This window comes from Sturnira hondurensis, unplaced genomic scaffold, assembly GCF_014824575.4.
Source record: "Sturnira hondurensis isolate 20B ecotype Veracruz unplaced genomic scaffold, ASM1482457v3 Scaffold0006213, whole genome shotgun sequence".
Lineage (NCBI taxonomy): Eukaryota > Metazoa > Chordata > Mammalia > Chiroptera > Phyllostomidae > Sturnira > Sturnira hondurensis.
In genome coordinates, this window is record NW_028078844.1 from 3314486 (window position 1) to 3342005 (window position 27520).

Below are 27520 nucleotides of genomic sequence, written 5' to 3' on the forward strand. Positions count from 1 at the left end.
CTCATGTGCATTATCTAATTTGATACAATATCATTAATAATAACAGTAGCTAAGAGTTACCAAATGCTTACTTTGTATCTGGTACTCTGCTATGTTTACCTTTAACGAAGGTACTGTGCTAAATTCTCTTCATCCCACTGATTTGGTTGTTGTATTTATTTTTCAAGTGGATTGATATATTCACTTAAATATTTCTAAGCCCTGTGGCATGCTTTTTAAATTCATATTTGTCAAAATGCTGCTGTGTTTAGTCTTAATTTTTTTGGTGTTTGGATTCCCAAGAACAAAAACATTTTCTTGGGTATTGTATCTTTATAAGTTGCTATTCATAATAATGTTTGAACACAATTTGGGAAGAGTGACTGAAAAAGTTCATATGTTCTTTCAGGATCTCTTGTAAATTAGCCTCTAATATCCAAAATGTTGCATGACTTTAAAGGCAAAATAGATTATATGAGAATCTGCATCTAATAATTATTTCTCCTGGGATTATTAAGTGTTACAATTCTATTAATGATAATACTAACTATTTTTGTATTTACTGTGTGCCAGATACTGTGAATTGTATCATTACATGTTTAATTTATTAAAAACTAAGGCACAGAGATTAAATGGCTTATTTGTCCCCTAGGTAATATGACTAGTAGGTGGAGGAGCCAGACTGTGAATGTTTCAGCTCCCAAGTCCTTGCATTTGACCTCTACCCTAATACTTTGTGTATGGTCCTCAGGCTACTTGCATCATAATTTCCTGGGGTGCTTGGTAGAAATGCAGATTCTTGAGCCCCTCGACCAAGACCTTGCCGAGTCTCCCTCTGGATGAAGTATGCTTTTTAGCTGTTCAGTTGATTTTTATGTTCACCAAAGTTTGGGAACCAATGTGCTATGCTATTCTATAAGCACTATCATATTTTAATCCCTGTTATCCTAGAAAGGTAGCCAGAATCAGTGAATTGTTCTTATCCTTGGAGTGCGTGACTGTTGGATTAATCTTTATGATTTGTCTTTACTTCAAGATTGTCATGGATTTTAAGCATCCAGATGGTGTTGCAGTGCCAGTGATGTTGCCTCGTCGGAGTTTGCTGGTGATGACAGGAGAATCCAGATACCTTTGGACCCACGGGTAGGTATGGATATTACCTTGATGGCAGGGTGCCCTTTGCTCTGTGAGAGTTCTCATTCTCTTCTTTCCTGTGGGAGCCGCCAGAACCCTGCTCTATACCTGTACATTGTGTCCTCCAGGTTTACACCCTCAGGGACACACATGGCATTTTTTTTTAATATTAAGCTTTTCTTCTGAAAAAAGTTCAAATTTAAAGAAAAGTTGCAGACACAATATTGTGAACTCTCTTCATCTTTCACTTAGGTTTACCAATTGTGAACATTTGCCATGTGTTTTGTCTCTCACTTGCTGTCATTATTATTTTTTGCTTTGTCTTAGGAGGGTAAGTTACTTCATTGCCTATTTCCTAAAAGCAGGACACTTTCTGCATCAAAGGTTGGCAAATTATGGCTTGTGGGCCAAATTCAGCCCTTAGTCTGCTTTAGAGAGCTCCGTAGCTAAAAATAGCTTTTAGATTTTTAAATGGTTATAAAAAACAAACAAACAAAAAAACAATATGTGACAGAGACTGTAAATGGCCATCTGTGCCTAAAATATTTACTGCATGGCCTTGTTACAGAAAAAGTTTGCCAGTCTCTGTTCTATAAAACTTCAGTGCAGTCCTCAAACTCAAGAAATTCAATATTGGTAAAATTATCATACCAGTACTCTTATCATACTTTTATTCAAGCAATTTTTTACTTTCACTAGTTATGCTTTTTACTTTCACTAGTTATGCTTTATAGTACTGTTGAAGAAAAAACAGAGCCTATCAGTAGTTAAAGTAGCAAAACCAGATTTTACTTGGGAATTATTGCAATAGGGGAAAGAGACCTCAAAATAGAACTGGGTTCAGTTTTAAATACAACAAGGATAAATGGGGATCTATAGCCAGAAAGCCCAGGGTGGGGGATTGGCAGGTTACTAAGAGGAAACCTCAATGGTAGGTAAGGAGGCGATTCTGGCTAGAACAACCATCTGATTCTTGCTGAAGGCGGGCCAGGGTGATTGGGTAGTGGGGGATCAGGGGGATGAAGAATCAGGGTCAGCTATCAAGGATGATCAGATATCAGGGGTAAGGGATTCTGGCTCAAGTTGACTTTGCAGGATTCTTGTTAGACTCTTGGAGGACATGCCCAAATAGGGAGCCTGGTCAGGCTCAGAGGAATCGAACTAAACTTTGCTCAAACAAAGAATCTTTATCAATAAGTCATGGTTGGTTTTCCCTCTGATCTAGGATTCTGTCCATGATCCTGCATTACCTTTAGTTGTAAATTCTCTTTAGCCTTCTTTAATATGAAACAATTCCTCAACTTTTCTTTCTCTCATGACATTGACACTTTAAGGAGGCCAGTTGTTGTTTAGAAAACCCCTCAATTTGGGTTTGAAAAACTGATTCTAATCTGAAAGAAATGGGTTTGCACTTTTGGCAGGAAGGTATCTCTCAGCCTTTGAGAAAGAAGCATCACTATTCTGAAATTTACATGTATTGTACTTAAAATACTGCTGAGTTCTTTACTTTTAGTACTGACCTGCTTGAAAATTTAGCAGATGTATTTATAAGAATTCAAGGAAATGACCATGTAAATGAATTGTAACCTAAATGTGAGCCTTAAAAACAGGTGGCCTGATTTTTGTGCACTCACTGAGGCTTAAATCTGCCTGACTTCTTGCTTTCTGTGGCTGTTTAAAATATTTTTACTTACAGGAAATAAAATGGTGATGTAATCCAATAGTTTCAATTATTCTTAGGATTATGAGAATATTTACATTTTCTCTTTTTAGGTTCAAGTATTTTTGCTATTGGTAACATTTAAACTTAAGAGTAATGGCATTATAGCAACTACAGAATAACAAATTACTTTTTATAGGCCTTTGTTTTAAAAATATTTTAGTTTCCTCTGATGGATGGTACAGATTAATTCTAAACATCATTTTGGTGACATTATCCACTTGTTCAAAGCTAACTGTGTTGTAGATGTTAAGAGTAGTATCTCTGGAAGATTGAATTGTGGGTAACCTTTATTTTTAAACCTGTCTCTGGACTCAAAATTCTGTACAATAAGTTCAAGGGAACTTTTCAGTGTTATTTTTAAAGGCTCTAATTGATACTCTCGCTCGTAATTTGATTGTATGTGTGTATTGGGAAGGGAGCGAGAGGAGGGGGTGTGTATGGAGGGAGGGGGCACAGACAGAGACAGGAACAGGGAGAGACTGACCAAGTGAGTGGTGCGCCAGCTGTTGAGGAGTTCACCAAAACTTCTGTGTGGAAGGGAGAATAGATGGAAAAAAGCACACTTAATATACTTAAAACTACAGGTAGGGCAAAAGTAGGTTTATAGTTGTGAGTACATGAAACTGAGTGTATTCTTATATTATTTATTAACTATTGTATTTTCTGTATGAACAACTGTAAACCTACTTCTGTCCTACTTGTATGTATAAACTATAGGAAATAAACCTTGCTAAGAATTTTTTTATCTCTGTGCTATAAAAAGCACTAGAAAGCACTTTTGAATAGAAGAAGGCTGATTAACATGGCCCTATAACATTAATTCCAAACATTTATAATTTGATCTAGTTTTAGATTAGTATTCTAGCCACCATGTCCTAAATTAGCAGTCAGACTGTTTGGCTGGGGCACCTATGGTCCACATGGTAGCATTTTAAAAATTTTCCTGCATATAGAGGACTTCTGGCCAAGATGAAGGCCTAGGTAGAAATGGTTTGCTTCCTTGCACAACCAAAACAAGGACAACAGCCAATTTAAAAACAAAAAACAACCAGAACTGCCAGAAAATTGAACTGTATGAAGGTCTGATAATCAAGGAGTTACAGAAGAAAGGAGATTTCTTGCTAATTTCTCTTAAAATTAGCAAGAAAAAAGGAGACAGTTACCCACAAAGGAGTTCCCATAAGACTGTCAGCTGATGTCTCAAAAGAGACCTTACAGACAAGAAGGGGCTGGAAAGAAGTATTCCAAGTCATGAAAGGCAAGGACCTATGTCCAAGATGACATTATCCAGCAAAGCTATCATTGAGAATGGAAGGGCAGATAAAGTACTACCCAGATAAGGTCAAGTTAAAGGAGTTCATCATCACCAAACCCTTACTATATGAAATGTTAAAAGAACTTGTTTAAGAAAGAGAAGGTCAAAACTATGAACAGTAAAATGACAATAAACTCACAGCTCTCAACAAGGGAACCTAAAAAACAAAAACAAGCCAAGCAAACAACCAAAACAGGAAAAGAATCACAGAAATGGTGATCACATGGGGAATTGTCAGTGGGGAGGAGAAAGGGGAAGAATGGGAAAAAGTACAGGGAATAAGAAGCATAAATGGTAGGTACAAAATAGACAGGGGGAGGTTAAGAATAGTATAGGAAATGGAGAAGCCAAAGAACTTATATGTACGATCCATGGACATGAACTAAGGGGTGGGAATGCCTCAAGAGGGGGATAAGGGGGAGGAAAAAAATGGGACAACTGTAATAGCATAATTAATATAATATACTTTAAAAATTTTCCTGCATATAACAATTAGGAGGTTTTACATAAAAATCTGAATTTTCTGCTTTTGCAAATTGGGAAGGTCTGACAACACTGGGCCACAGTATCATTTGGCAGCCAAGACTGTCAGTAGTTGTCTTTTTCTTTTTTTTTAAGATTTTATTTATTTATTTTAGAAAGGGGAAGGGAGGGGAGAGGAGAGGGAGAAAAAGATCAATGTGCATTTGCCTCACTTGTGCTCCTGGTTGGAGACCTGGCCTACAACCCAGTCATGTGCCCTGACTGGGAATCAAACCTTTGACCCTTTGGTTTGTAGGCCAGCACTCATTCCACTGAGCCACACCAGCCAGGGCAATGGTTGTCTTTTGATGAGTCCTACTTTTTCAAGTTCTCTAAAGTTTGTACCAATTTTTAACCCTCGAAATAAGGCTCAGCATCACCTGTCACTTATCACTGTGCTTGCATAATTGTTTTATAACAGAGTTAAGTGAAAAATACTTCTTGAACTCATGTTGGTATTAAAAGTAGGAAAAGGAAACCTAGAATGAATGAGAATATATGTTTTAAGAAAAATGGAAGAAAACACTTTGTTTTTTTGAATGAGGACTATCCATATGTGTTTAATGGCAACAATATATTTCTAAATACATCCATCTGCTTCAATCATTTATGTTATTTGACTGGCCTTGGGAGGCATTATTTCATGAGTTTATGTGAACTGTCCTTGAGGTTATTTTTGCAGTTTTCTGTGTGCCAGGCACTGTAGTGAAAGCTCTATGTATATTAACTCATTTAACTCACACAGTCTGAGTGGAAAGTTTCCTCCATGGTTTTATCCCCATTTTTAAAGGACATTGGAGCATAAGGAGGTAATATGGCTTGTACAAACTCACAAAACCATTAAGATCAGAGGACAGGCAGTCGGACTTCAGGATCTGTGCTCTTAAGCATGATGTTGTAGCTAGACTTGCTTGCTCCCTTTCCTGTGATAGGCAGGCCTTCTGACCTTCACACTTTAGCCAGCTCTGAATGCAGTGAATTTCCTTTTTTTTTTCATTTACTTTTTTAAAGATTCTATACAGTTCAACTTTTATTTCCTTTAAAATTTATAAAGCTTTTTCTGACTATATACATTGGCCTAAGATAATTTCTCCTGTATCTTAACTCCTAAAAGACTATATTATTTTCTACTGTCTTGCAATGTTGTTTTTATTGTATTAAACTACCATGTTTTGCCGTGTATAATGCATACCCATGTTTTTGGCCCAAACTTTTAGGGAAACAATTTTTGTTTTAATTTTTTAATTCTGTTTTTAATTTATTTACTGTATTTTACCATGTATAATGAGCACTTGTTTGCCCAAATTTTCGAGGGAAAAATAAGGATGTGCATTATACATGGGTAGTACCAATTTCATATCTATATACATGTTTTTAATTCTTTTATTTATGCTATGCATTAGAAGTGTAACCAGAGACATTGAAATAAGGAACAAAGTGACAGTAACCAGAGGGGAGGGGGAAGGGGGATAACGGGTGAAACAAGGGGAAGGGGTCATCAATTAACATTATAAAGGACTCGGGGACAAAGCCAAAGAGAGTAGGATTGAGGGTGGGAGGTGGGGTGGGTGGGGCAGGGGAAAGTGGTGGCAGGAAAATGGAGACAGCTGTACTTGAATGACAATTAAAATATGTATATATTTTTTAAAAAAAGAAGTGTAGCTCTAGAAAGCAATAATGATGTCCATATGCAAGATAATACCCTGGAATATGATAATTGTTTTTGTTTCTAAATATAAATAAATTTAAAATTGAATTACAAATTAAATTGAAAGATTTTTTTTCCTGAAAGTTTGGGCCAAAAATGTGGGTGCACATTACATGGGAGCTCATTATATATGGCAAAATATGGTGTATTCAGATACTTGTTATTTTTATTATAAAGGAGTTTTAGCATTTAGTTTTGAACATATTTTGGTACAAGGAATTTTGTGTAACAAATAATTACAAAACACAAGAACAGATACAAGGTACAAGAAGTTTTATGTACTGGCAACAAAGTTACAATATTTATGCATCATAGAAGGGCAAGAACTCTTCGTTGCTGTCAACATCAGAAGTATTGGCTTCTTCAATTTCTACGTTGCTGGTGTCCTCTGAAGAGTACGTTCGTCGTCCCAGTAAATTTCATCACCCTCAGTTCCATCCATAGCATTGCTGATGCTGCATTTTTTCAACAATTTCACAACCACTCCCTTCTTGACACCATTCTGTGATCTCAAGATCCAATCATGAACCTGGGGCAATGGATGATCTCTTGCTTCTGCCTGTAGGTGTTAAATCATTACCAGCTGACAGCATCCATGTCGACCACCCTTTCTTCATTAGAGCCTTGAAGGGCTTGTTTACTGAACACTAAGAGGTTGCAGTTGGCTGGTTAGTCCAATAGGTAAACAAGCACGTTGGGTTTTCAAGTCTGCTGCACTTGCTTTTGTGCTTTGTGGAACATGGGCTTTAAGTGATCGAAAACAAGCAAAGCTGTTTTTTTAGGTAACGCTCCAGGCCTTCATGACTAGACTCTGTTAAAGCAGATTTTCATGCCGTCTTCACTCATCTGTCCTTTTTCATGCACATGGACAATAACTACACTTGGAATCTTTTCTTTCAGAAATGTTTATCTTTTAAAGATGATAATAGGTGGTAGCCTTGTCCCACCTGCACAACAGGTTAGAACAACAGTGAAATGTGTTTTCTCGTGACCACTAGTTCTAACAGCCACGGTCTTTGCTCCTTTAGTGTCCACAGTTCTGTTGGGTGGCACATCAGTGTGAGTGGGACCTCGTCTCCTTCATATTGGCCATTTGGGCAGCTCAAAGTTGAGAGGTTTTCAAAGATTGATAACATAAGAATGAAATTCCAAAAGTTGATCTCACAGGCTGCTGGAAGTTTGGGGGCAAGTTGAGTTCATGTCCTCATGCTTAGACCTTCTCTCTTCATAATGTGAAAACACCATTTAGGTCAGGCGTGTCCAACCTGTGGCCTGTGGGCCACAGGTGGTCCAGGATGGCTATGAATGCGGCCCTGCACAAGTTCATAAATTTACTTAAAACTGCTTAGTTTTATTACTCAGTTTTGTAAGTTTTGTTACTTAGATATGTACATTTTATATATTAGTGGTCACAAACTTGGGACCTGCTCGATGGGACCTGCTCAATAATTTTAAAAGATTATTGAAAGGGCTGCTGCATAATTAGGGTTACTTAAGGGTTTTTTGCTTCTCTGTGGTGGCAGATATCATGAAAATTGTGCACAGACCTTTTTTGGCTCCTCAGTTTTCGTTAGTGTTTGTGTATTTACTGTGTGGCTCAAGACAACTCTTCTTCCAGTGTGGCCCTGAGACACCAAAAGGTTGGATACCTCTGATTTAGGTGTCCCTGAAAAACCCTCAGTGGTTTTTTCTCGTGCAATCCTCTTACCTTCTTCTTGTATCATCCTGGTCGAAACAGAGATCCCAGTTTGACACTGCTCCCAAATCCAGGACTTCACCGCCTGCTTCACCTCCACCCACTTGGGAGGTTTACCTTGCATTGCCTCCTTCTGTCTTGGCATCTGAAGAAATTTTCCTTCCTGTTATGTCCGCAGTCTGATGGCTCTCTCTGTAGGAGGAGGTCCAAAGTGTCTCTCAGCAGCTCTCTTGCCAACCTTTATAGCACATTTAATACCTTTTAGCTTAAAGCTTGCAGTGTAAAAAAACTGTTTCAACATTTTCCAAGAGATTTTCCAGTAATTTCTCCTGCCTAAAGTGTATGAAAAGAAATGTCGTGCTATTCACCCTATGGTAATGAAGTGGGCATCACCTGTCTTATCTGGTGGTTAATAATCAGCATCATCTATCTTATCAAAGGGATAATAGTCAGCATCATCAGTCTTACTCTGTGGGTAACAACACCTCACTTTTCCTTCTATTTTATTGAATCATTGGCTGAAATTGCTTTTGTTGCAAGTTCATCTTAAGTTTAACAAAATCATAATTCAGTGTATTATTTTTGCATATGGATATCATTATTACTTTCTAGAGTTACACTTTTAATGCATATGCATAAATAAGAAGAATTAAAAACATTTGTGTAGATATAGCATTGGTACTGCCCACATATAATATGCATCCTTATTTTTCCTTTAAAAATTTGGGTGAAAAAGTGTGCATTATACATGGTAAAATATGTATTTAATGTATAAAATGTTTTCATCTTTACAGTTAATGTATAAAAGTGCTTTCATCTTTATCCTCAGTATTTTCCCAACTGAATTATAACTTGAGTACAGGGGTAAAAAGATATTCAGAGATGTTTAAAGAATTCATTATTCTTAACATGGATTACCTATTCCTAAAAGTCTGAGATTGATGCCGGAAGCGGTTGACCTTTGCATATGATTAACTCTAGGCAAGTAAAGTCAACTGACTTCAGAGAACTGTATTAGAGGACTACTTAATCCCCAAGAGAGAAATTTGTTTGCTAACAAGAGGTTCAAGAGACTTACTTTTCTGAAATATCTCGACCTTGTTCAATATTGTAGTTTTAATCATTTTAAGCTATCAGAGTAGCAGTCATATAAATTCAGGTCATAATTACTTGCTTTTTCTTCTAAAAAATTTCCTTTAGGGACAGTTTTTAATTTTTTTCATTTTTTAAAATATATAATCTTTATTATATTTCCCATTACCATTTAGTCCCTTCATACCTCCCCCCCCCCCCCCCCAGTCGTCACACTGTTGTCCATGTCCACAAGTCCTGTTTCCTTCTTAGGGCAAGTGTTTTAAAAGAGCCACCCTCACAACTTGTTTCATGAAGTTGGCATTACCCTGACACCAAAATGTGTCAAGGACAGGACAAGAGAAGAAAATTATAGACCAGTTTCTCTTAGAGATACAAATTTTTTCTTAAAAAAAGATGTTTGTTGATTTTAGAGAGAGAGGAAGGGGGAGAGAGAAATAAACATGGATGTGAGAGAGAAACATGGACTGGTTGCCCCCTACACACACCCCTACTGGGGATTGAACCTGCAGCCCCAGCACATACCTGGATCAGGAATTAAACTCTCAGCATTTTGGTGTATGGGACAACGCTTCAACCAACTGAGTCACAGCAGCCAGGGTAAGATGCAAAAACTCTTTAACAAAATGTCAGAAAACCCAGTCCTGTGATACACTGAAAATGTATCAAGACTGAGTGGAGGTTATCCCAGGATTGCAAGATTGGTTTTAACTAACATCTGGAAACCCAACACTATGATTCACCACATTAAAAAAAACAAAGGGGAAAAATACATAATCATCTTGATTGATACTGAAAATGTTTTTGACTGAACTCAGCATCGATTCATAATAAAAACTTGGCAGACTAGGACAAGAAGTAAACTTCTTCAGTCTGGTAAAGGGCATCTGTGAAAAACCAACAGCTGGCATCGTACTTCATGTGTAATATTGAGTGCTTTTTCCTAAGATATTGAAGTGGGTGGGGATGACTGCTCTGACCACTTCTGTATAATATTATATTGGATTCTTATCCGATATAAGTCAAGAAAAAGAAATAAAAATCTTACAGATTTGAAAGGAAGTAAAATTTTTCATGATTGTAGAAATAGAAAATCCTAAGAAATCTACAAAACAGGTGTTAGAACTAATAAGTGAATATAGCAAGGTTGTAGCATACAGGTCAATATTCAAAACTTAATTTTTGGAAAAATAAAATAAAATGCATTTAAAAATAGCAACAGGGAGGAGATTGACTGTGGGAGTTGGTGGTGTGCTGGGCAGAGGAGAGCAAAGGGGGAAAAATCAGGACAACTATACTAGAACAATAATAAAATATTTAATAAGAAATAAAATAGCATCAAGACCTGTAAAGTACTTCTTTTCAGTACTTTACTGAATGAATGAATTAATTATGATATGATTTAAAAGCTCTCAATCTGGGAATTCTAATTCTTTGTCTTAAATCTTAAGTTGAGATTTAATTCTCACAACGCATGCACATAACATTGTATTAGTTTCGGATGCACAACGTAGTGATTCTCTATATTGTGAAATGATCTTCAGAGTAAGTCTAGTTAACACACAGCTACAATTTTTTCCTTGTGATGAGAACTTTTAAGATTTAGTCTCATAGCAACATTCAGATTTATAATATAGTTTTATTTAACTGTAGTCATCATACTGTATATTACGTCTCTAGGATTTACTTTATAAATGGAAGTTTGTACTTCTTCACTACTTTTCATTCATTTCACAACCTTCTCCCCACTTGCACCCCCTGCCCACTCCAAGTCTCCAATCTGATCTCTGTATAAATTTTTTCTTTTCTCTCTCTTTTTTACTTTCCACATATAAGTGAGATCAGTGGTATTTGTATTTGTCTGACCTATTTCACTTGGCATAATGCTGCCAAGGTCTATCCATGTTATTGTTAGTAGCAGAATTTCCTTCTTTATTGGCTGAAAAATATTTCGTTGTGTGCATGTGTGTGTATGTCACATTTTCTTTATTCATTTATCCATCAATGGACCCTTAGATTTTCTCCGTATCTTGGCTACTGTGGATAATGCTGGAGCGAATATGGGGTACGTGTATTTTTTTGAGTTAGTGTTTCTGTTTCCTTTGGACAGATGCTCAAAAGTGAAATTTCTGTGTCATAAGGTAATCCTGTTCTTAAATTTTTGAGGAACCTCCATACTATTTTTTTTATAGAGACTACACCAGTTTACTTTCCCACCAGGTTTGAACAGGCCTTTTTTTGTCTTCGTTTCCTAGCCAACACTTGTTATTTCTTGTCTTTTCGGTAATAGCCATTCCAACAGATATAAGGGGATACTCACTGTGGCTTTGATTTAAAATTCTCTGCTGTTTAATGATGTTGAGCATGTTTTCATGTGCCCACTAACCATATATGTGTCCTCTTTGGGACATCTGTTCAGAATCTCTGCCCATTTTTAAATCAAATTGGAGTGATATTTTTTGCCACTGAGGAGTTTGCATTTTTAATGTATTTTGGATATTAACTCCTTATCAGATATGTAATTTACACATACTTTCACCTATTCCATAGTTTGACTTTTATTTTGTTGATGGTTTTCTTGGTTCTGTCAGAGCTTTTTAGTTTGATATAGCCCACTTCTTTGTTTTTGCTTTTGTTGCCTCTTGGGACTTCTTATTCTAACCACAGATTGAATGAAATAGCATAATATTGACAAAATGAAAATTGAGAATTGAAATACACTACATTATTTTATTATAGGATCAAATGTATTTTAATTATATGGTCAAACATTCTGAATGTTAGAAAAACTTATTTGTCTCTTATAAAAATATATCAACAACTTAAGAATAAAATTATACCTTTTTCTAATTTGTGAGATTTTTCAGGGTTAGCATATTTTCTGTAAATTGAAATCCCCTTCTGTAGGGTAAATAAAACAGAATACTTGACCTCAGATGTATTTATTTATATTTTTTAAATATATTTTATTGATTATGCTATTACAGTTGTCTCATTACCCCCCTTTATTCTCCTCTGCCCTGCACATCCCCTCCAATAGGGTACGTGTATTTTTTTTGAGTTAGTGTTTCTGTTTCCTTTGGATGGATGCTCAAAAGTGGAATTTCTGTGTCATATGGTAATCCTGTTCTTAAATTTTTGAGGACCCTCTATACTATTTTTTATAGAGACTACACTAATTTACTTTCCCACCAGGGCATTTCCCCCCTTTAGTTCATGACCATGGATTGTACATATAAGTTTTTTGGCTTCTCCATTTCCTATACTATTCTTAACCTCCCCCTGTCTATTTTCTACATACCATCTATGCTACTTATTCTCTGTACCTTTTCCCCCTCTCTCCCCTACCCACTCCCCCACTGATAACCCTCCATGTGATCTCCATTTATGTGATTCTGTTCCTGTTGTAGTTGTTTGCTTAGTTTATTTTTTGTTCATTTTTTTTAGGTTCAGTTGTTAATAGCTGTGAGTTTGTTGTCATTTTACTGTTCATATTTTTCATCTTCTTTTTCTTATATACATCCCTTTAACATTTCATATAATAAGGGCTTGGTGATCTTTATCTGCCCTTCCATTCTAAATGAAAGCTTTGCTGGATAGAGCAATCTTGGCTGTAGGTCTTTGGATTTCATGCCTTGGAATACTTCTTTCCAGCCTCTTCTTGCCTGTAAGGTCTCTTTTGAGAAATCAGCTGACAGCCTTATGGAAACTCCTTTGTAGGTAACTGTTTCCTTTTCTCTTACTGCTTTTAAGATTCTCTCCTTATCTTTAATCTTGGCTAATGTAATTATGATGTGCTTTGGTGTGTTCCTTCTTGGGTCCAACTTCTTTGGGACTCTGAGCTTCCTGGACTTCCTGGAAGTCTGTTTCCTTTGCCAGATTGGGAAAGTTCTCTTTCATTATTTTTTCAAATAAGTTTTCAATTTCTTGCTGTTCCTCTTCTCCTTCTGGCACCCCTATGATTCCAATGTTGGAATGTTTAAAGATGTCCTGGAGGTTCCTTAGCCTCTCCTCTCTCTTTTGAATTCTTGTCTCTTCATTCTGTTCTGGTTCTATGTTTGTTTCTTCCTTCTGCTCCAAACTGTTGATTTGAGTCCTGGTTTCCTTCCCGTCACTGTTGGTTTCCTGTACATTTTTCTTTATTTCACATAATGCATCCTTCATTGCTGCCTGGGTCTTTTTTATGCTATCAAAGAACCCAGTGAGTTCCTGGAGCATCTCGATCACCAGTGTTTTGAACTGTGCATTTAATAGGTTGGCTATCTCTTTGTTGCTTATATTTTTTCTGGAGCTTTGAACTGTTCTTTTGTTTTCGTCGTTTTTTTTCTTCTGGGCACTCCTGTTATGTAGTAAAGGGTAGAGCCTTAGGTGTTTACCAGGGCAGGGCAAGCCTTGCAGCTGTGTTGTGACCCTGAAAGTGGGGGAGGGACCCAAGAGGGAACACCGCTACTTGGTCCACTCTTTGCTGGTTTTCCATCACTTCCCGTGCTACCCACAATCAAATTGGGTCCTTCTGGTGCTGATTCCTGGGTGGGTGAGTTTGTGTATGTTCTAGCACCCTGTGGGTCTTCCCAATGAACTCTTCTGTGAAATTGGGAGTTTCTTCTGCTGCCTCAACCCCTACGGGTGTTTTCAGTCTGAGATTTTGAGGCTTTATTTCCCTGCACTGGAACCCTGGGTTGTGTGGTCTGTCTCGCTCCCCAGTTGTACCTCTCATTCTACATGCCTGACAGTGTGGAACTGCCCAGTCCACCAGCCACAGCCTTGCCCACCCGGGTCTTCCAGCAGCTGCCCCACAGCGAGTCCCCTCTGTCCCACTCCCTGTCTCCATCTCTCCTACCGGTCTGGGTGAATGTTTCTTCTTTAACTACTGGTTGTTGGACTTCCATACAGTTCGGTTTTCTGTCAATTACAGTTTGTTTTTGTTTTTTAATTTGGTGCTGTTCTTCTTTTGGTTGTGCGAGGAGGCATAGTATATCTACTTACGCCTCCATCTTGGCTGGAAGTCCTCTTAGCCTCAGATTTAAATCTTAGGAACAAATTTAACAAAATATAAGCAATACATATACACTGAAAATCATGAAATATTATTGACAGAAATTAAAACCAAAACAAATGAACACATAGAGATGCCATGATCATGGATAGGAAACTGATTGTTGTTAAGATATTATTAGACCCCAGATTGATCTAATTATTTTTTAAAGATTTATTTATTTATTTTTAGAGAAAGGGAAAGGGAGGGAGGAAAAGAAGGAAAGAAACATCAATGTGTGGTTGCACTCTCATGGCTCCCACCAGGGACCTGGCTTGCAACTCAGGCATGTGCCCTGACTGGGAATTGAAACAGGACCCTTTGATTCGCAGCTCATGCTCAGTCCACTGAGCTACCCCAGCCAGGGCTGATCTAATTATGTAGTGTAATTCCAATCAGGATCTTAAAGGTCTTTTTTTGGTAGAAATTAATAAGCAGATTCTGAAATTTATTAAAAAATGCGAAGGATCTAGAATAGTCAAAATAATCTTGAAATAGAAGAACTATATTGGAGGGTTTATTCTACTTGATTTTTAAGACTTTCTATGAAGCTTTATAATCAAAAAAGAATATAAGAATAGACCAGTGGGACTTATTCTATCTATCCATATAATGAGTTGGTTTTTGACAAAGATACCAGTGCAATTTAGTGTGGAAAGGACAATTTTCAACAGATGGTGCTGAGACAATTGGTTATTCATGTGGAAATAAAATGAAGCTTAATGTACCTCACCCCATCCACAAACTTAATATGGGGTCATCATAAATTTAAATGTAAAAGCAAAAACTATTAGACATCTGGAAGAAAATACAAGATGATATTTTTGTAACCTTGGGGTAGGCAAAGTTTTTCTTAGAAAGGTATCAAAACACAGTTACTGTAAAAGGAAAAAAGACAAAAGAAATGCATCAACATTAAAAACTTCACTCATCAAAAGATACCATTAACAAAATGAACAGGCAAGCTACAGGTGAGGAGAGAATACCCATAATACAAATATCTAACAAAGATTGGGCATAAGATTTGAACAGATCCTACACACAAAAAAAGTATCTGCGAATGGCTAATAAGCTCATTAGCCATTCATAGGTGGGGAAAAATTGACTGGAAGAGTCACTGGGGAGTTTTCTTGGGTGATAGAATGCTCTGTATCTTGATTGAGGTTGTGGTTACATGGTTGTATACAGTTGTCAAAAGCCATCGCACTGTACACTTAAGACCTGTGCATTTCACTCACTGTGAGTTTAACTTTAAAAGGGCCCTGTTTCCTCACCAGATCACTCCTTTTTTTCCATTCGAAAATTTGCTCTTGGTCCAAAGACCCCCTTTAAACTTTCTTAACAATCCACATGGCTTATACTTCTCTCTTTTTATTTTTTAATCTTTTAATTTAAAAATTAATGATGTACTCTTTTGTCTCATTATCTGTTATTTTCCGATGTTGATGTCCTTGACCCTTCATTTCATGTATTAGGGAAATTGTATTTGAAACTCCAGTGATAATTATATAGTAGTCTGTTTCTGTTAGATTTTTTTCATTTTTTCCTCTATTTTGGGTCTGTGTTATTAGTTAGGTGTATACAAAAATATAGGGCTTTTTATTTTTTAATCTTTTAAAAAATTATTTTTATTTGGAGAGAGAAGGGAAGGAGAGAAACATCAATGTATGGTTGCCTCTTGTGTGCCCCCAAGTGGGGACTTGGCCTGCAACCTAGGCATGTGCCCTGACTGGGAATTGAAGCAGGGAAACCTTGGTTCGCAGCCCGCGCTCAATCCACTCAGCTACACCAGCCAGGGAAATCTAGGGCTTTTATATGTTTCTGTTGGATTAATCCTGTTACCATTATGAAATGCCCTTTTTTATCTCTAATAATACTTATTGCCTTAAAGTCTACTTTGATTGAGCTCTGCCATTTTTCTTTTGATTTTGCTTGTCATGTATAAAATTTATTTGTTTTTCTTTGTATTTTTTTCTGTCTTTTTATTTTCAACTATTTTCTGTTCTCATATTTTAGATGTATCTTTTGTAATATAGTTGGATTTTATTTTTTTCAGCCTGGTCTGAAAACCTTTGTTCTTTAATTGGACTTTTAGTCCTTGTACATTTAACATAATTACTGATACTGGATTTAAATTTGTCATGTATTTGTTTTCCTTTTTCCCCATTGTTCCTTTTTTCCCTCCTTCTTGGAATTGGTATTAATTAAATATTTGTTATTCCATTTTTCCTCCATGAGTAATTTATTAGCTGTACATTCTTTTAATATGATTATCCTGAAGACAACTTCTTAAAAGATAAGAGACTTCTATTTCTTTGTTTTTTCTGCTGTGCTTAACAATTCAGGGAATCAATAGATATTTGTAAGATAGTCTTCTAGATCTCTATTTGCTTAATGTTTTTAAGGCACCTGAAATATTTTTATGATTATAGTACTAAATAAATTATTTTGACTGTTGATTTTAGAATAACACCTAGAAAATTTGATACTGTTCAAGCATCCAAGGGTCACAGAAGTGGAATTATCACTCATGATGTTGGAGACTTAACTTTAAACAAGAGGGGAATACGGACATCATTCACATTTAGGAAAGTGAGGCAAACACCTTGTAACTGTAGTAAGTATATAATTTTGATTTTATTGTAAAATGGAGTAAATGTAGTATGAAAATCTTTAAAGTCCCAAAAGAAGCGAGGAGAGCTTTGTTTCAACTTCTCTAATAGTATTTCCTCCATTTGCCTGGTAATGTATTTGCATATACTTTTCTTAACCACATTAGAGTTTACATTATTTGAAGGTAGGGACTGCATCTTATTCATGTTTGTTCTTTGCAAACAGTACTAGGCATAGTTGGATACCAAATAAATATTTTTTATTGAAGTTACAGTTGAGAGTGTTACAATTATGACATTGCAGGACTCCTTTTTTATTGTTTTCTGTTGATAAATTGCCTTTGTGTCAGCTAAAAAAAATCACAAAGGTTTTCTTGGAAACAGCTTGTCAAATTGTTAAATTACTTTTCATAAACCCAAAAGGGAAGTTAGAGATGACAGATTGTTCTATAGTGAGCGGATAACTCTAGGGAACAAACAGTGGTTTCCGTCGGCTTGGAAACCTGTGAGGGACTGAAAGTACTCCATGCTTTATTGAAAGGGTTTTATTCTGAGGTATGTACACAACTGTGTCATGACTTGTGTTTCTTAGATTCAAATAAAAACCCCTTTAATTTTATAAATAATATTCTTAATGACAATGATATAAGATCTTTTTTATATCCTAGGGGTTTTACTTATGGAAGATATCTATCATTTGTTTTTGGATTTAATCATAATCTTGAAAACATTTAAAATTAAACACCCTTATTATATCTAAAAGGCATTATCCTGTTAGAGAACTTGAAATATCTACTGTGGCCCTTGATCTCAAGAAACTTGAAGTCTAGTTGGACAGACAAGCTAGTTTTCTTATTGCAAGTGTTTCTTTGTTGTGGGCATTCGTTAAATGTAAGGGATCCTGTAAGGAGCTCCAATCGTATAGTCAGTTTACAGGTTTGTTTTTTTTTTAAGTTCAGAGCCATCTTTTGGATACTTTTGGTCAAAATTTATGGATTTTTAAATGATAAGGGTTGCTACTCCTTTAGATTACTTAGATGTTCATAATTTCTAAGAGAATAAAATTTTACTAAGACCAATTTAGGATAACTGTAAATATAGTGTAGTGTAATTGTTATTCTGATTTAACCAACATAATACAATCCATCTGTTTTTACATATGTGTGTTTTAGAGTCCTCAGGCTTTCTGGGGCCACCCTTTTCTTAAATGTCCACTTAAAATGTTTGGAGCTTCAGGCCCTGGCTGGTTTGGCTCAGTGGATTGAGCACGGGCCTGCGAACCACACGATTGAGGTTCGATTCCCAGTTAGGGCACATGCCTAGGTTGCAGGCCAGTTCCCGGTTCCTGGCGGGGGACGCACGAGAGGCAACCATACATTGATATTTCTCTCTCTCTCTCTCCTCCCCTTCCCCTCTAAGATAAATAAATTAAAAAAAACTCTTTAAAAAAATGTTTAGAGCTTCACTTTACACATTAGTAGGGACGAGATACCCAGACCCATTTGAGGCTTTCTCAAGGGTTGGCATACTCTAGTTACGGAAAATATCTGAAGTCATCAGTGCTGCAGCCCAGTTCTGCTTCTGATTGTGGTGCTAGTCTTTTTTTTTTTTTATCTCTCTTTTTTTAAAGTTTTTTTTAAAATTTATATTTTAGAGGGGAACGGAAGGAGAAAAGGAGAGAAATATCAATGTATGGTTGCCTCTCATGGGTCTCCTGCTGGGAACTGGCCTGCAACCCAGGCATGTGCCCTGACTGGGAATTGAACCGCGATTGTGTGGTTCGCAGGCCCGTGTTCAATCCACTGAGCTACACCAGCCAGGGCAAATTGTGGTCCTAGTCTTGTAAGTGATTTCTCTGGGAGCACCACCAGAGAAACTTGGTGCTCCCAGAGAAACTTTCTTTCTACCAAGAAATTTTACTTGGTAAAATACTACACATGAAAAGATGTCTGTCACAAACCTTGGCTGAAGACAAAGGAAAATTATAGCACAGCAGAGAACAGGCAGGGGTTTATAATTAGTATTAGCCATTATTGCAGGGAACAACTTCAAAATTAACTTGAGACATTGTAAACTAAATCTCCTCTGTTACATCCTCTACTTGGTAGTGTTCTTAGAATTTGCTCATTCTACTGAAGGAGGCAACCCAGTGTTGTCATTGAGAATGTGGGTTGCAGAGTATCCACTGCCCAGGTTCGAATCCTGGCTCTAGGATTTATTGTGTTGTCACTTTGGAATGATTATTTAATATTCTGTGCTTCAGCTTCTCATCTGTAAAATGGATGTAATATTAGTATCTTTCTCATAGTAACACTATGAGATGAATCATATAAACTCATTTTATAGTGATTATTAAATATTTATATAGTGATTATTAAATATTTGTGATTATTACCAAGTGACATGTTTCTTTTAGGTTTTGTTCTTCTAAGATCCCTAGAGCCCCCGGAACTTCTGTCTCCTTCACCCACCAGGAAAACCCTAAATCTTGTTAATGTAGGTAAATTTCTTCTGCTTATGCCTAGCCCATCAAGATGTTTTCCTGAGTAAGAGGACCCTTAATGCCAAGATGAATAGGCATCTTTATTATAAAGCATGTAGAATTGCAGTCATGTTTTCTTGAAAATGGGTTTGCCCCTTCTTTGTCTATTAGCTTCATCATGCATATAATAATTAGACTTGTAGGTAATAGCTATTTTTTCACTGATGAACTATAGGTTTCTTATCCCTAGTCACCAAATTTGAATTGTTTTTCTTTTTAAGAAAGACCTTTTGAATCATTTGGATTAAAAATAAAAGTTTTATATTGCCCATTTTTTCATTAGGTTACCCTATGGTTTGTGACAGCCAGAGGAAGGAGCCCCCTCCATCATTTCCGGAGAATGATGAAGAAGCCTCACGGTTGGAGCAAGAATATGTGCACCGAGTTTATGAAGAGATCGCAGGACACTTCAGCAGCACGAGACATACTCCTTGGCCACGCATTGTGGAGTTTTTGAAAGCTTTGCCACGTGGTTCATTAGTAGCTGATATTGGATGTGGAAACGGAAAGTATCTTGGCATAAATAAGGAGTTATATATGGCAAGTAATTGTTGCTTTTGGCTTTCTCTCTACAATACTTTATTTATTAGGGTATTATCACCTTCTTCCTCATGATATGATGGGGGGGTTTTTTTAGGTTGCAGAAAAATTATAACCAACAACTTGAAAGTTAATGAATACTCTCATTCTTTTTTACTCCTATAGATATTCATGGGCATACTTTCATCCGTATTTTTATAACTAAAGAAACTGAGGCTCACAGAGGTTATATTGTTTCTCTGATGTCATATAGTATGGGAATATAAGCTGAACTTGAAACCATGCCTTCCAACTCCAAATCTCATGTCCTTTTACTCATAGGAGAACAACAACAGAAAAGGTTGTTACGTGTTGGTGTCTTGTTTTTGAAGAAACTCAGGCTGAAGCAGATTTAAAAAATTGACCTTGGTTACAGTGCTGAACACAGGCTATGAACCCCCTTCTTGTCTGATGCCAAAGTTTCTGGTTTTAGTTGCCTAATTTCCTTCCCTGTGAACCGCTCTTTCCCCCCTTGGTGTACCACCGAGTAGGAAGTCCTCCCCGCACTAGTTCGCAGTTGTAAATATTCAGGTCAGCACTGCTTTGTGAGTACTGGTGCTTCTTTTTCTTAAAATTGGGGTAGGAAGGACTAGAAACTAGGAGTAGGTTAGGAAAATGAGAGCAGTTTCATTCATGGGCTATGGTAATATGTCAGGTTGATTATACTTTATTTTTATCTCCTCCTAGATCAGGGGTGTCAAACTCATTTTCCCTGGGGGCCACATCAGCCCTGCAGTTGCCTTCAAAGGGCCCAATGTAACTGTAGGACTGTGTAAATGTAACAAATACTCCTTAACAGTTAAGCAGGAGCTCAGTGCTGCTGCTGGGTAGAAACGAGGTACCAGGTCAGATAAAACAAGGTGGAGGGCCAGATTCAGCCCCTGGGCCTGTGTTTGCCACCTGTGCCCTAGATACTGCGCACCTACAAGAAAGAAATTTACTATTGCAATTAGTAGGAAAGGTATAGTTTGTACATTCAGGTAAAAGAGTAACTTTTCATCAAGATCAGACATTAGCATTTGTATATTGTTATCATGCTTATAATTAAATTTTAGTTTATAAACAATAAGGTCTAGTTAGTCAATTTTTTAAAAAATTAAAAATATGTTTATTGATTTTAGAGAGAAATGAAGGGAGAAAGGGAGAAACATCAATTGGTTGCCTCCCACATGTGCAACTATGGATCAAACCCACAATCTAGGTATGTGCCCTGACTGGGAATCAAACCCCAAATCTTTTAGTGTAAGGGGTGATGCTCCAACCAGCTGAGCCACACTGGCCAGGGCTAGTGAGTTAGGTTTTGATGTGTCACTTAAAATCATGACTCTAAGCACAGTTCCAAACAAGGAGCATGCTATCTTGTGGTGTTCTAAGGTACTGTACAAAAGTGTCTCCCAATAAGTTCTGCTTTTATACTTTCTTGATGCTAACTTGTGGCTTCATCTAGTTAGGTGCCATTTGTGACAGTAAAACTAAGTTAAAGTCAACTTCACTGACTTAGTCATAATGATAAAATTTTCCTGTTACCATTAAGAAAATGATTAATTGATAAACAGGTATCCAAACCAAAATCTGAAGGAAGCTGATTCAAGAAGGAATATATTTAGAAGGACTAGAAAATTACAAGTACAGTCACTCTCTATGGTCTACATTCATTTTAACAGTGGCAGTCTCGATTTCATATTGGGTTGGCCAAAAAGTCCATTATGTTTTTCCATACGCTGGCTCTAGTAGTGCTTGGTTGTCTTTAACTTCATTCAAAACAATATTGTTAGTTTGTGTTCTGACAGCTGTCATATTAGCATGCATTAAAAAAGGTTATCAAAATTTTGGTGAATTTTTATGTAGCCATTTTAATATTGAAGGTGGAAGAAAATATGCAACAATTTCAGTGTGTTATGCTTTATTATTTTAAGAAAAGTAAAAATGCCACTGAAATGCAAAAAAAGATTTGTGCAGTGTATGGAGAAGGTGCTTTGACTCACTGAACATGTCAAAAGTGGTTTGTGATGGTTGTACTATTGACTGTTTGGCCAAGTAGTTCTTTGCTGTGAGGCTGTCTAATGCATTGAAAGATATTTAGCTGTACCCCTGGCTTCTACCCACTAGAAGCCAATAGTGGGAAATAGCCCACATACTCAAAATAGCCAAATCAATAAAGTTATTGGTGAAAATGAAAAATGTGTCTTTTATTTTACAGAAAAAAATGTAATGAACTTTTTGGCCAACTCAATACATGAAACCAGAATATACCAGTGCTGTGTTCTGCACCCTTGAAAGAAATGTGACAGCCTCCAATGGGTGGACCTTAACTCGGAGTAAGACACCTTCAGGGTGCTTGCATTTGTCTGCATATCTAGAATCCAGGACAAGGGTTTTGGTCCACTCCTTCTTTCATATGCTAATAATAACTAACATTTGCATAGCATTTTTATCATTAGTAAAATATTTATTATATATTATTTTATTTGATTCTCATACCAACCCTGAGAAGTAGGTATTTTTTTAAAGATTTTATTTATTTATCTTTAGAGGGGAAGGGAAGGAGAGAAGGAGAGAAATATCAATGTATGGTTGCCTCTCATGAGTCCCCTGCTGGGAACTGGCCTACAACCCAGGCATGTGCCCTAACTGGGAATCTAACTGCGATCATGTGGTTTGCAGGCCTGCGCTCAATCCACTGAGCTACACCAGCCAGGGCGAGAAGTAGGTATTTTTATGATAAAGAAAAACAGGCTTTGAGATATTAAGTAGCTTTCTTATGTTGCTCAGCTAGCTATTGCTGGAGCCAGAATTTAAATTGAAATCTAGATTTTAGTATGCACTTTACTGTACTTTACCTTCTTTGCCTATCTGCTTGCACTTTAAACTATATCCTATAATTGTATATTTTGTTACAAGTTTTCAAAATGTGTATTTTAAGAAATAAAAGTAATATAGTCACAATTCAGAAAATGAAAGGAAAGGTATTCACCTGTTATCCTAATACTGTAATAAAGCAGTTCATTGTGAGAAATGTCTTTTCAGTATTTATCCTGTAAGTTCTTTATAGGATAGGTTATTCTTTTTTTTTTAAAGATTTTATTTATTTATCTTTAGAGGGGAAGGGAAGGAGAGAAGGAGAGAAATATCAGTGTATGGTTGCCTCTCATGAGTCCCCTGCTGGGAACTGGCCTACAACCCAGGCATGTGCCCTAACTGGGAATCTAACTGCGATCATGTGGTTTGCAGGCCTGCGCTCAATCCACTGAGCTACACCAGCCAGGGCGAGAAGTAGGTATTTTTATGATAAAGAAAAACAGGCTTTGAGATATTAAGTAGCTTTCTTATGTTGCTCAGCTAGCTATTGCTGGAGCCAGAATTTAAATTGAAATCTAGATTTTAGTATGCATTTACTGTACTTTACCTTCTTTGCCTATCTGCTTGCACTTTAAACTATATCCTATAATTGTATATTTTGTTACAAGTTTTCAAAATGTGTATTTTAAGAAATAAAAGTAATATAGTCACAATTCAGAAAATGAAAGGAAAGGTATTCACCTGTTATCCTAATACTGTAATAAAGCAGTTCATTGTGAGAAATGTCTTTTCAGTATTTATCCTGTAAGTTCTTTATAGGATAGTTTATTCTTTTTTTTTTAAGATTTTATTTATTTATCTTTAGAGGGGAAGGGAAGGAGAGAAGGAGAGAAATATCAGTGTATGGTTGCCTCTCATGATCCCCTGCTGGGAACTGGCCTGCAACCCAGGCATGTGCCCTGACTGGGAATCGAACTGCGATTGTGTGGTTCGCAGGCCCGAGCTCAATCTACTGAGCTACACCGGTCAGGGTGGATAGTTTATTCTTTATAGTTATAAGTTTGCATACAATTTGAAGATTCATTTATATTAATATTTCCATTTTGATTTGTAGTGTTACACAATTCTTGGACTTTATAAGCTTCTATGAGGTTGATACTGTTCCACATTTGGTTGTGTTCAGTTTGGAGCTATTACAAACAACATTGTAATGAACACGTATGTTGAGACAATGTGACACAAAGGCAGGACATGGATTCTCGAAGTGAGGAAGACAGGTTTGAATCCTTGCTCCACCACTTCACTACTGCTCACCTTGGGGCAAATTGCTTATGTTCTTTGCGATGAAGTCTCCTTATCTGCGAAATGGTGGTAATAATACCTAACTCAGAGTGTGTTATGAGGGTTAAGTACGTTAATACAAAAAGTCTGTTTTAATACTTAGTGGTACTCAGTAAAAAGGCAGTTATACTAGCCTGTTTAGCCTTTTCCATATTTTGGGCCATTTTCTTAGGATAAATTTTTGAAGAATAATTATTGGGTCAAAAGTTATGAACATTTTTATCTTCCTTAAAAATGTTTGCAAAATTGTTTTTTAAGTTGGGTGAGCCAGTTTGTATGGACTGTCACTGACTTTGTGAGAGCAAGTTTAATCACGTTGTTATCACTGTGGTGTACTGTGGTTTTCAGATGTTTTGATATTTTGATAGGAGAAAAATGGAAACTTGTTTTAGTTTTCACCTTTGACTATTCAGTTGAATATCTTTTCATTTTCACCTGTATTTTCAGAATTATATGTGTATGTTTTGTTGAGGATTTAAAAATTATATAGGAGTATAATTATCCATTTTAAAACAAACCAGCATGTGTTTTTTTGTCATTGATCTCTACCCAACACACAGAGGTATGTGAGTCTTTCAGTGTCCGTATTTGTAAATAAGCCATTTCCTGTCCTGTTGTTGACATTATGCAGTATTATTAGGAAGAGCTTAAAGTACCTGGCAGCATCCTTGGAATAAGAACTTAGGGAATTTAAAAATAGAAAGGAAAGACAAAATATAGTGATGATTCCACTGTACTATATGGAAGACTCGGTCAGAGTAAGTGGGAGATGAAAGTACAGAGCCCTGCATGAGCCAGGTCCTTGGTCCATGGGGACTTTTCATTAGACCTGGTGCTTTATTACTAAAATTGCCCCTGCTCACTTGTTGGTGAAAGGAATGAAAAAAAAGTACATTTTCTCCGATTTTGTTTGGCTGCTGTTCTCCTTGTTCTGTTTTATCTGTGGTTCTCAGATAGTAACTTTCCTCCTTTGAGGAAAGTTAACTATGGAGCTCTATCTCTGGAGGTTTGTTTTGTAGGCAAATTGGATTTCTTCCTGTTGACTTTTAGCAAAGTACAGCAATCTGTCACAATAGGGCACTTGAAACTTCTGTTTCCATGAACGAACTTTTATTGTAAGATAAGCTAGCAAGCACCAAAATCTAATCTGCATGTTCCTTGAGTAGTAGCCATCCTGACATTGTGACTGTTGAATCAGTGGCACAGAATACTGGTGGAGAGAAATCAAGATAGTAAGCCAGTTATGTACCTTAACCTGGTAAAAGGAGCAGCTAATTGGGAATCGTGCTACTATTGTTACTATGGGCCCTTAGTACTTTCTCATTATAAAATATGTCAGAGGGAAATTGCTATACTTTGCCTCTGGCTTGGTACCTTATATTATACCTCAGAAATGCAGCTCTAGGATAGAATGTAGAAGCTGTTTAATGCCAATTAGAAATTGAGGAACTTTGTATTAAGTGTGACTGTCTTGGCAGTGTGATTTAACTCAGTAAGAATTGCCTTGACGTGAAGATTCACATTCTTTGTTCTCCGATGGATTGAGAGAATCTGAATGGTCAATGTCCACTATACTAATATGTGAATAAATATAAGCGAATTGTGAAGTGAATACATATAAGCTTGAGGTGGCTACTTCTGTTTGACCAAATCTACTTGTACACATTGTTTCTCTATTGTAGGGACTGGGTTAAGCAGAAACATTTGGGGATAATTATTAGCTAGTGATTTAACATTTCTTAAACACTCCTATTCTTTCCTCGGTTTACACATGCACATTGTGCACATGCATGCTCTCTCTCTGTGCACATGTGCACCCATGACATTGTTAAAACTAAACAGCAGTATTGTATATGAACTAACAACAGCAAAACTAGAGAGGAAATAGGCAGTCTTGACCTCCAAGCACTTCAACAGGAGTAGACACACACACAGAGTGTGGGAGACCTCGCCTGCTTGGGAAGGCAAAAGGATGCCGCTTGCTGTCCTCAGTGTCATCATTCCCACAGGATGGTTCGGTTGTACTGACAGGTTTAATTAAATGTCATTTTATGAATTTTGAATCCAGCACGTTATTCTTGATATATACAGGAGGTTGGCACAAATAACACCCCCTTGTTTTTTATTTTTATTTTTTTAAATTTATTTTTTAAAAGATTTTATTTATTTATCTTAGAGGGGAAGAGAAGGAGAGAGAGAGAGAAATATCAATGTATGGTTGCCTCTTATGTGTCCCCTGCCACGAACCGGGAACTGGCTTGCAACCCAGGCACGTGCCCTGACTGGGAATCGAACCTCAATCGTGTGGTTCGCAGGCCCACGCTCAATCCACTGAGCTACACCAGCCAGGGGCACCCCCTTGTTTTTTAAATATATTTTATTGATTATGCCATTACAGTTGTCCCATTCCTCCCCTTTACTCCCCTCCACCCTGCACACCCCTCCCCATCATTCCCCCCTTTTGTTCATGTCCGTGTGTCACAAGTTCTTTAGATTCTATATTTCCCATAGTATTCCTGCCCTCCCCCCACCCCGTCTACTTTCTACCTACCATCTATGCTACTTATTCTCTGTATCTTCTCCCCCCTTCTCCTCCTCCCACTCCCCTGTTGCTAACCCTCCATGTGATCTTTATTTCTATGGTTCCACTCCTGATCTAGCTGTCCTCTTGGTTTGCTTTTGTTTTAGGCGTGGTTGTTAATATCTGTGAGTTTGCTGTCCTTTCACTGTTCATATTTTTTATCTTCTTTTTTTTAGATAAGTCCCTTTAACATTCCGTATAATAAGGGCTTGGTGATGATGAACTCCTTTAACTTGACCTTATCTGAGAAGCACTTTATTTGCCCTTCCATTCTAAATGAAAGCTTTGTTGATAAAGCAATCTTGGATGTAGGTCCTTGCCTTTCTTTACTTGGAATACTTCTTTCCAGCCCTTTCTTGCCTGTAAGGTCTCTTTTGAGAAATCAGCTGATAGTCTGATGGGAACTTTCTTGTAGGTAACTGTCTCTTTTTCTCTTGCTGCTTTTAGGGTTCTCTCCTTCATTTTAATGCTGGCTAATGTAATTATGATGTGCTTTGGTGTGTTCCTTCTTGGATCCAACTTCTTTGGCACTCTCTGAGCTTCCTGGATTTCCTGGAAGTCTATTGCCTTGGCTAGATTGGGGAAGTTCTCCTTTATTATTTGTTCAAGTAAGTTTTCCACTTGTTGCTGTTCCTCTTCCCCTTCTGGTACCCCTATAATTAGGATGTTGGAACATTTAAAGATGTCCTGGAGGTTCCTAAGCCTCTCCTTATTTTTTTGAATTCTTGTTCCTTCACTGTTTTCTGTTTGGTCATTTTTTTCTTCCTTCTGGTCGACTCCCTTGATTTGAGTCTCAGTTTCCTTTCCATCACTATTGTTTTCCTGTGCATTTCCCTTCGAAATTTCAACTAGTTTGGACTTC

The 27520-nt window shown here is 37.0% G+C and overlaps 1 protein-coding gene across 2 annotated transcripts in view; it reads left to right on the forward strand.

The window, feature by feature from the left end:
* ALKBH8 (alkB homolog 8, tRNA methyltransferase) overlaps positions 1-27520 on the forward strand; it is a 67948-nt gene that overhangs the window by 34280 nt on the left and 6148 nt on the right. For both annotated transcript variants that reach the window (XM_037047724.1, XM_037047725.1), the window contains exons 8-10: positions 1016-1122; positions 16670-16821; positions 19642-19898. In XM_037047724.1, the coding sequence (XP_036903619.1) occupies positions 1016-1122; positions 16670-16821; positions 19642-19898 (516 nt within the window). The remainder of the gene's footprint in view (positions 1-1015; positions 1123-16669; positions 16822-19641; positions 19899-27520) is intronic.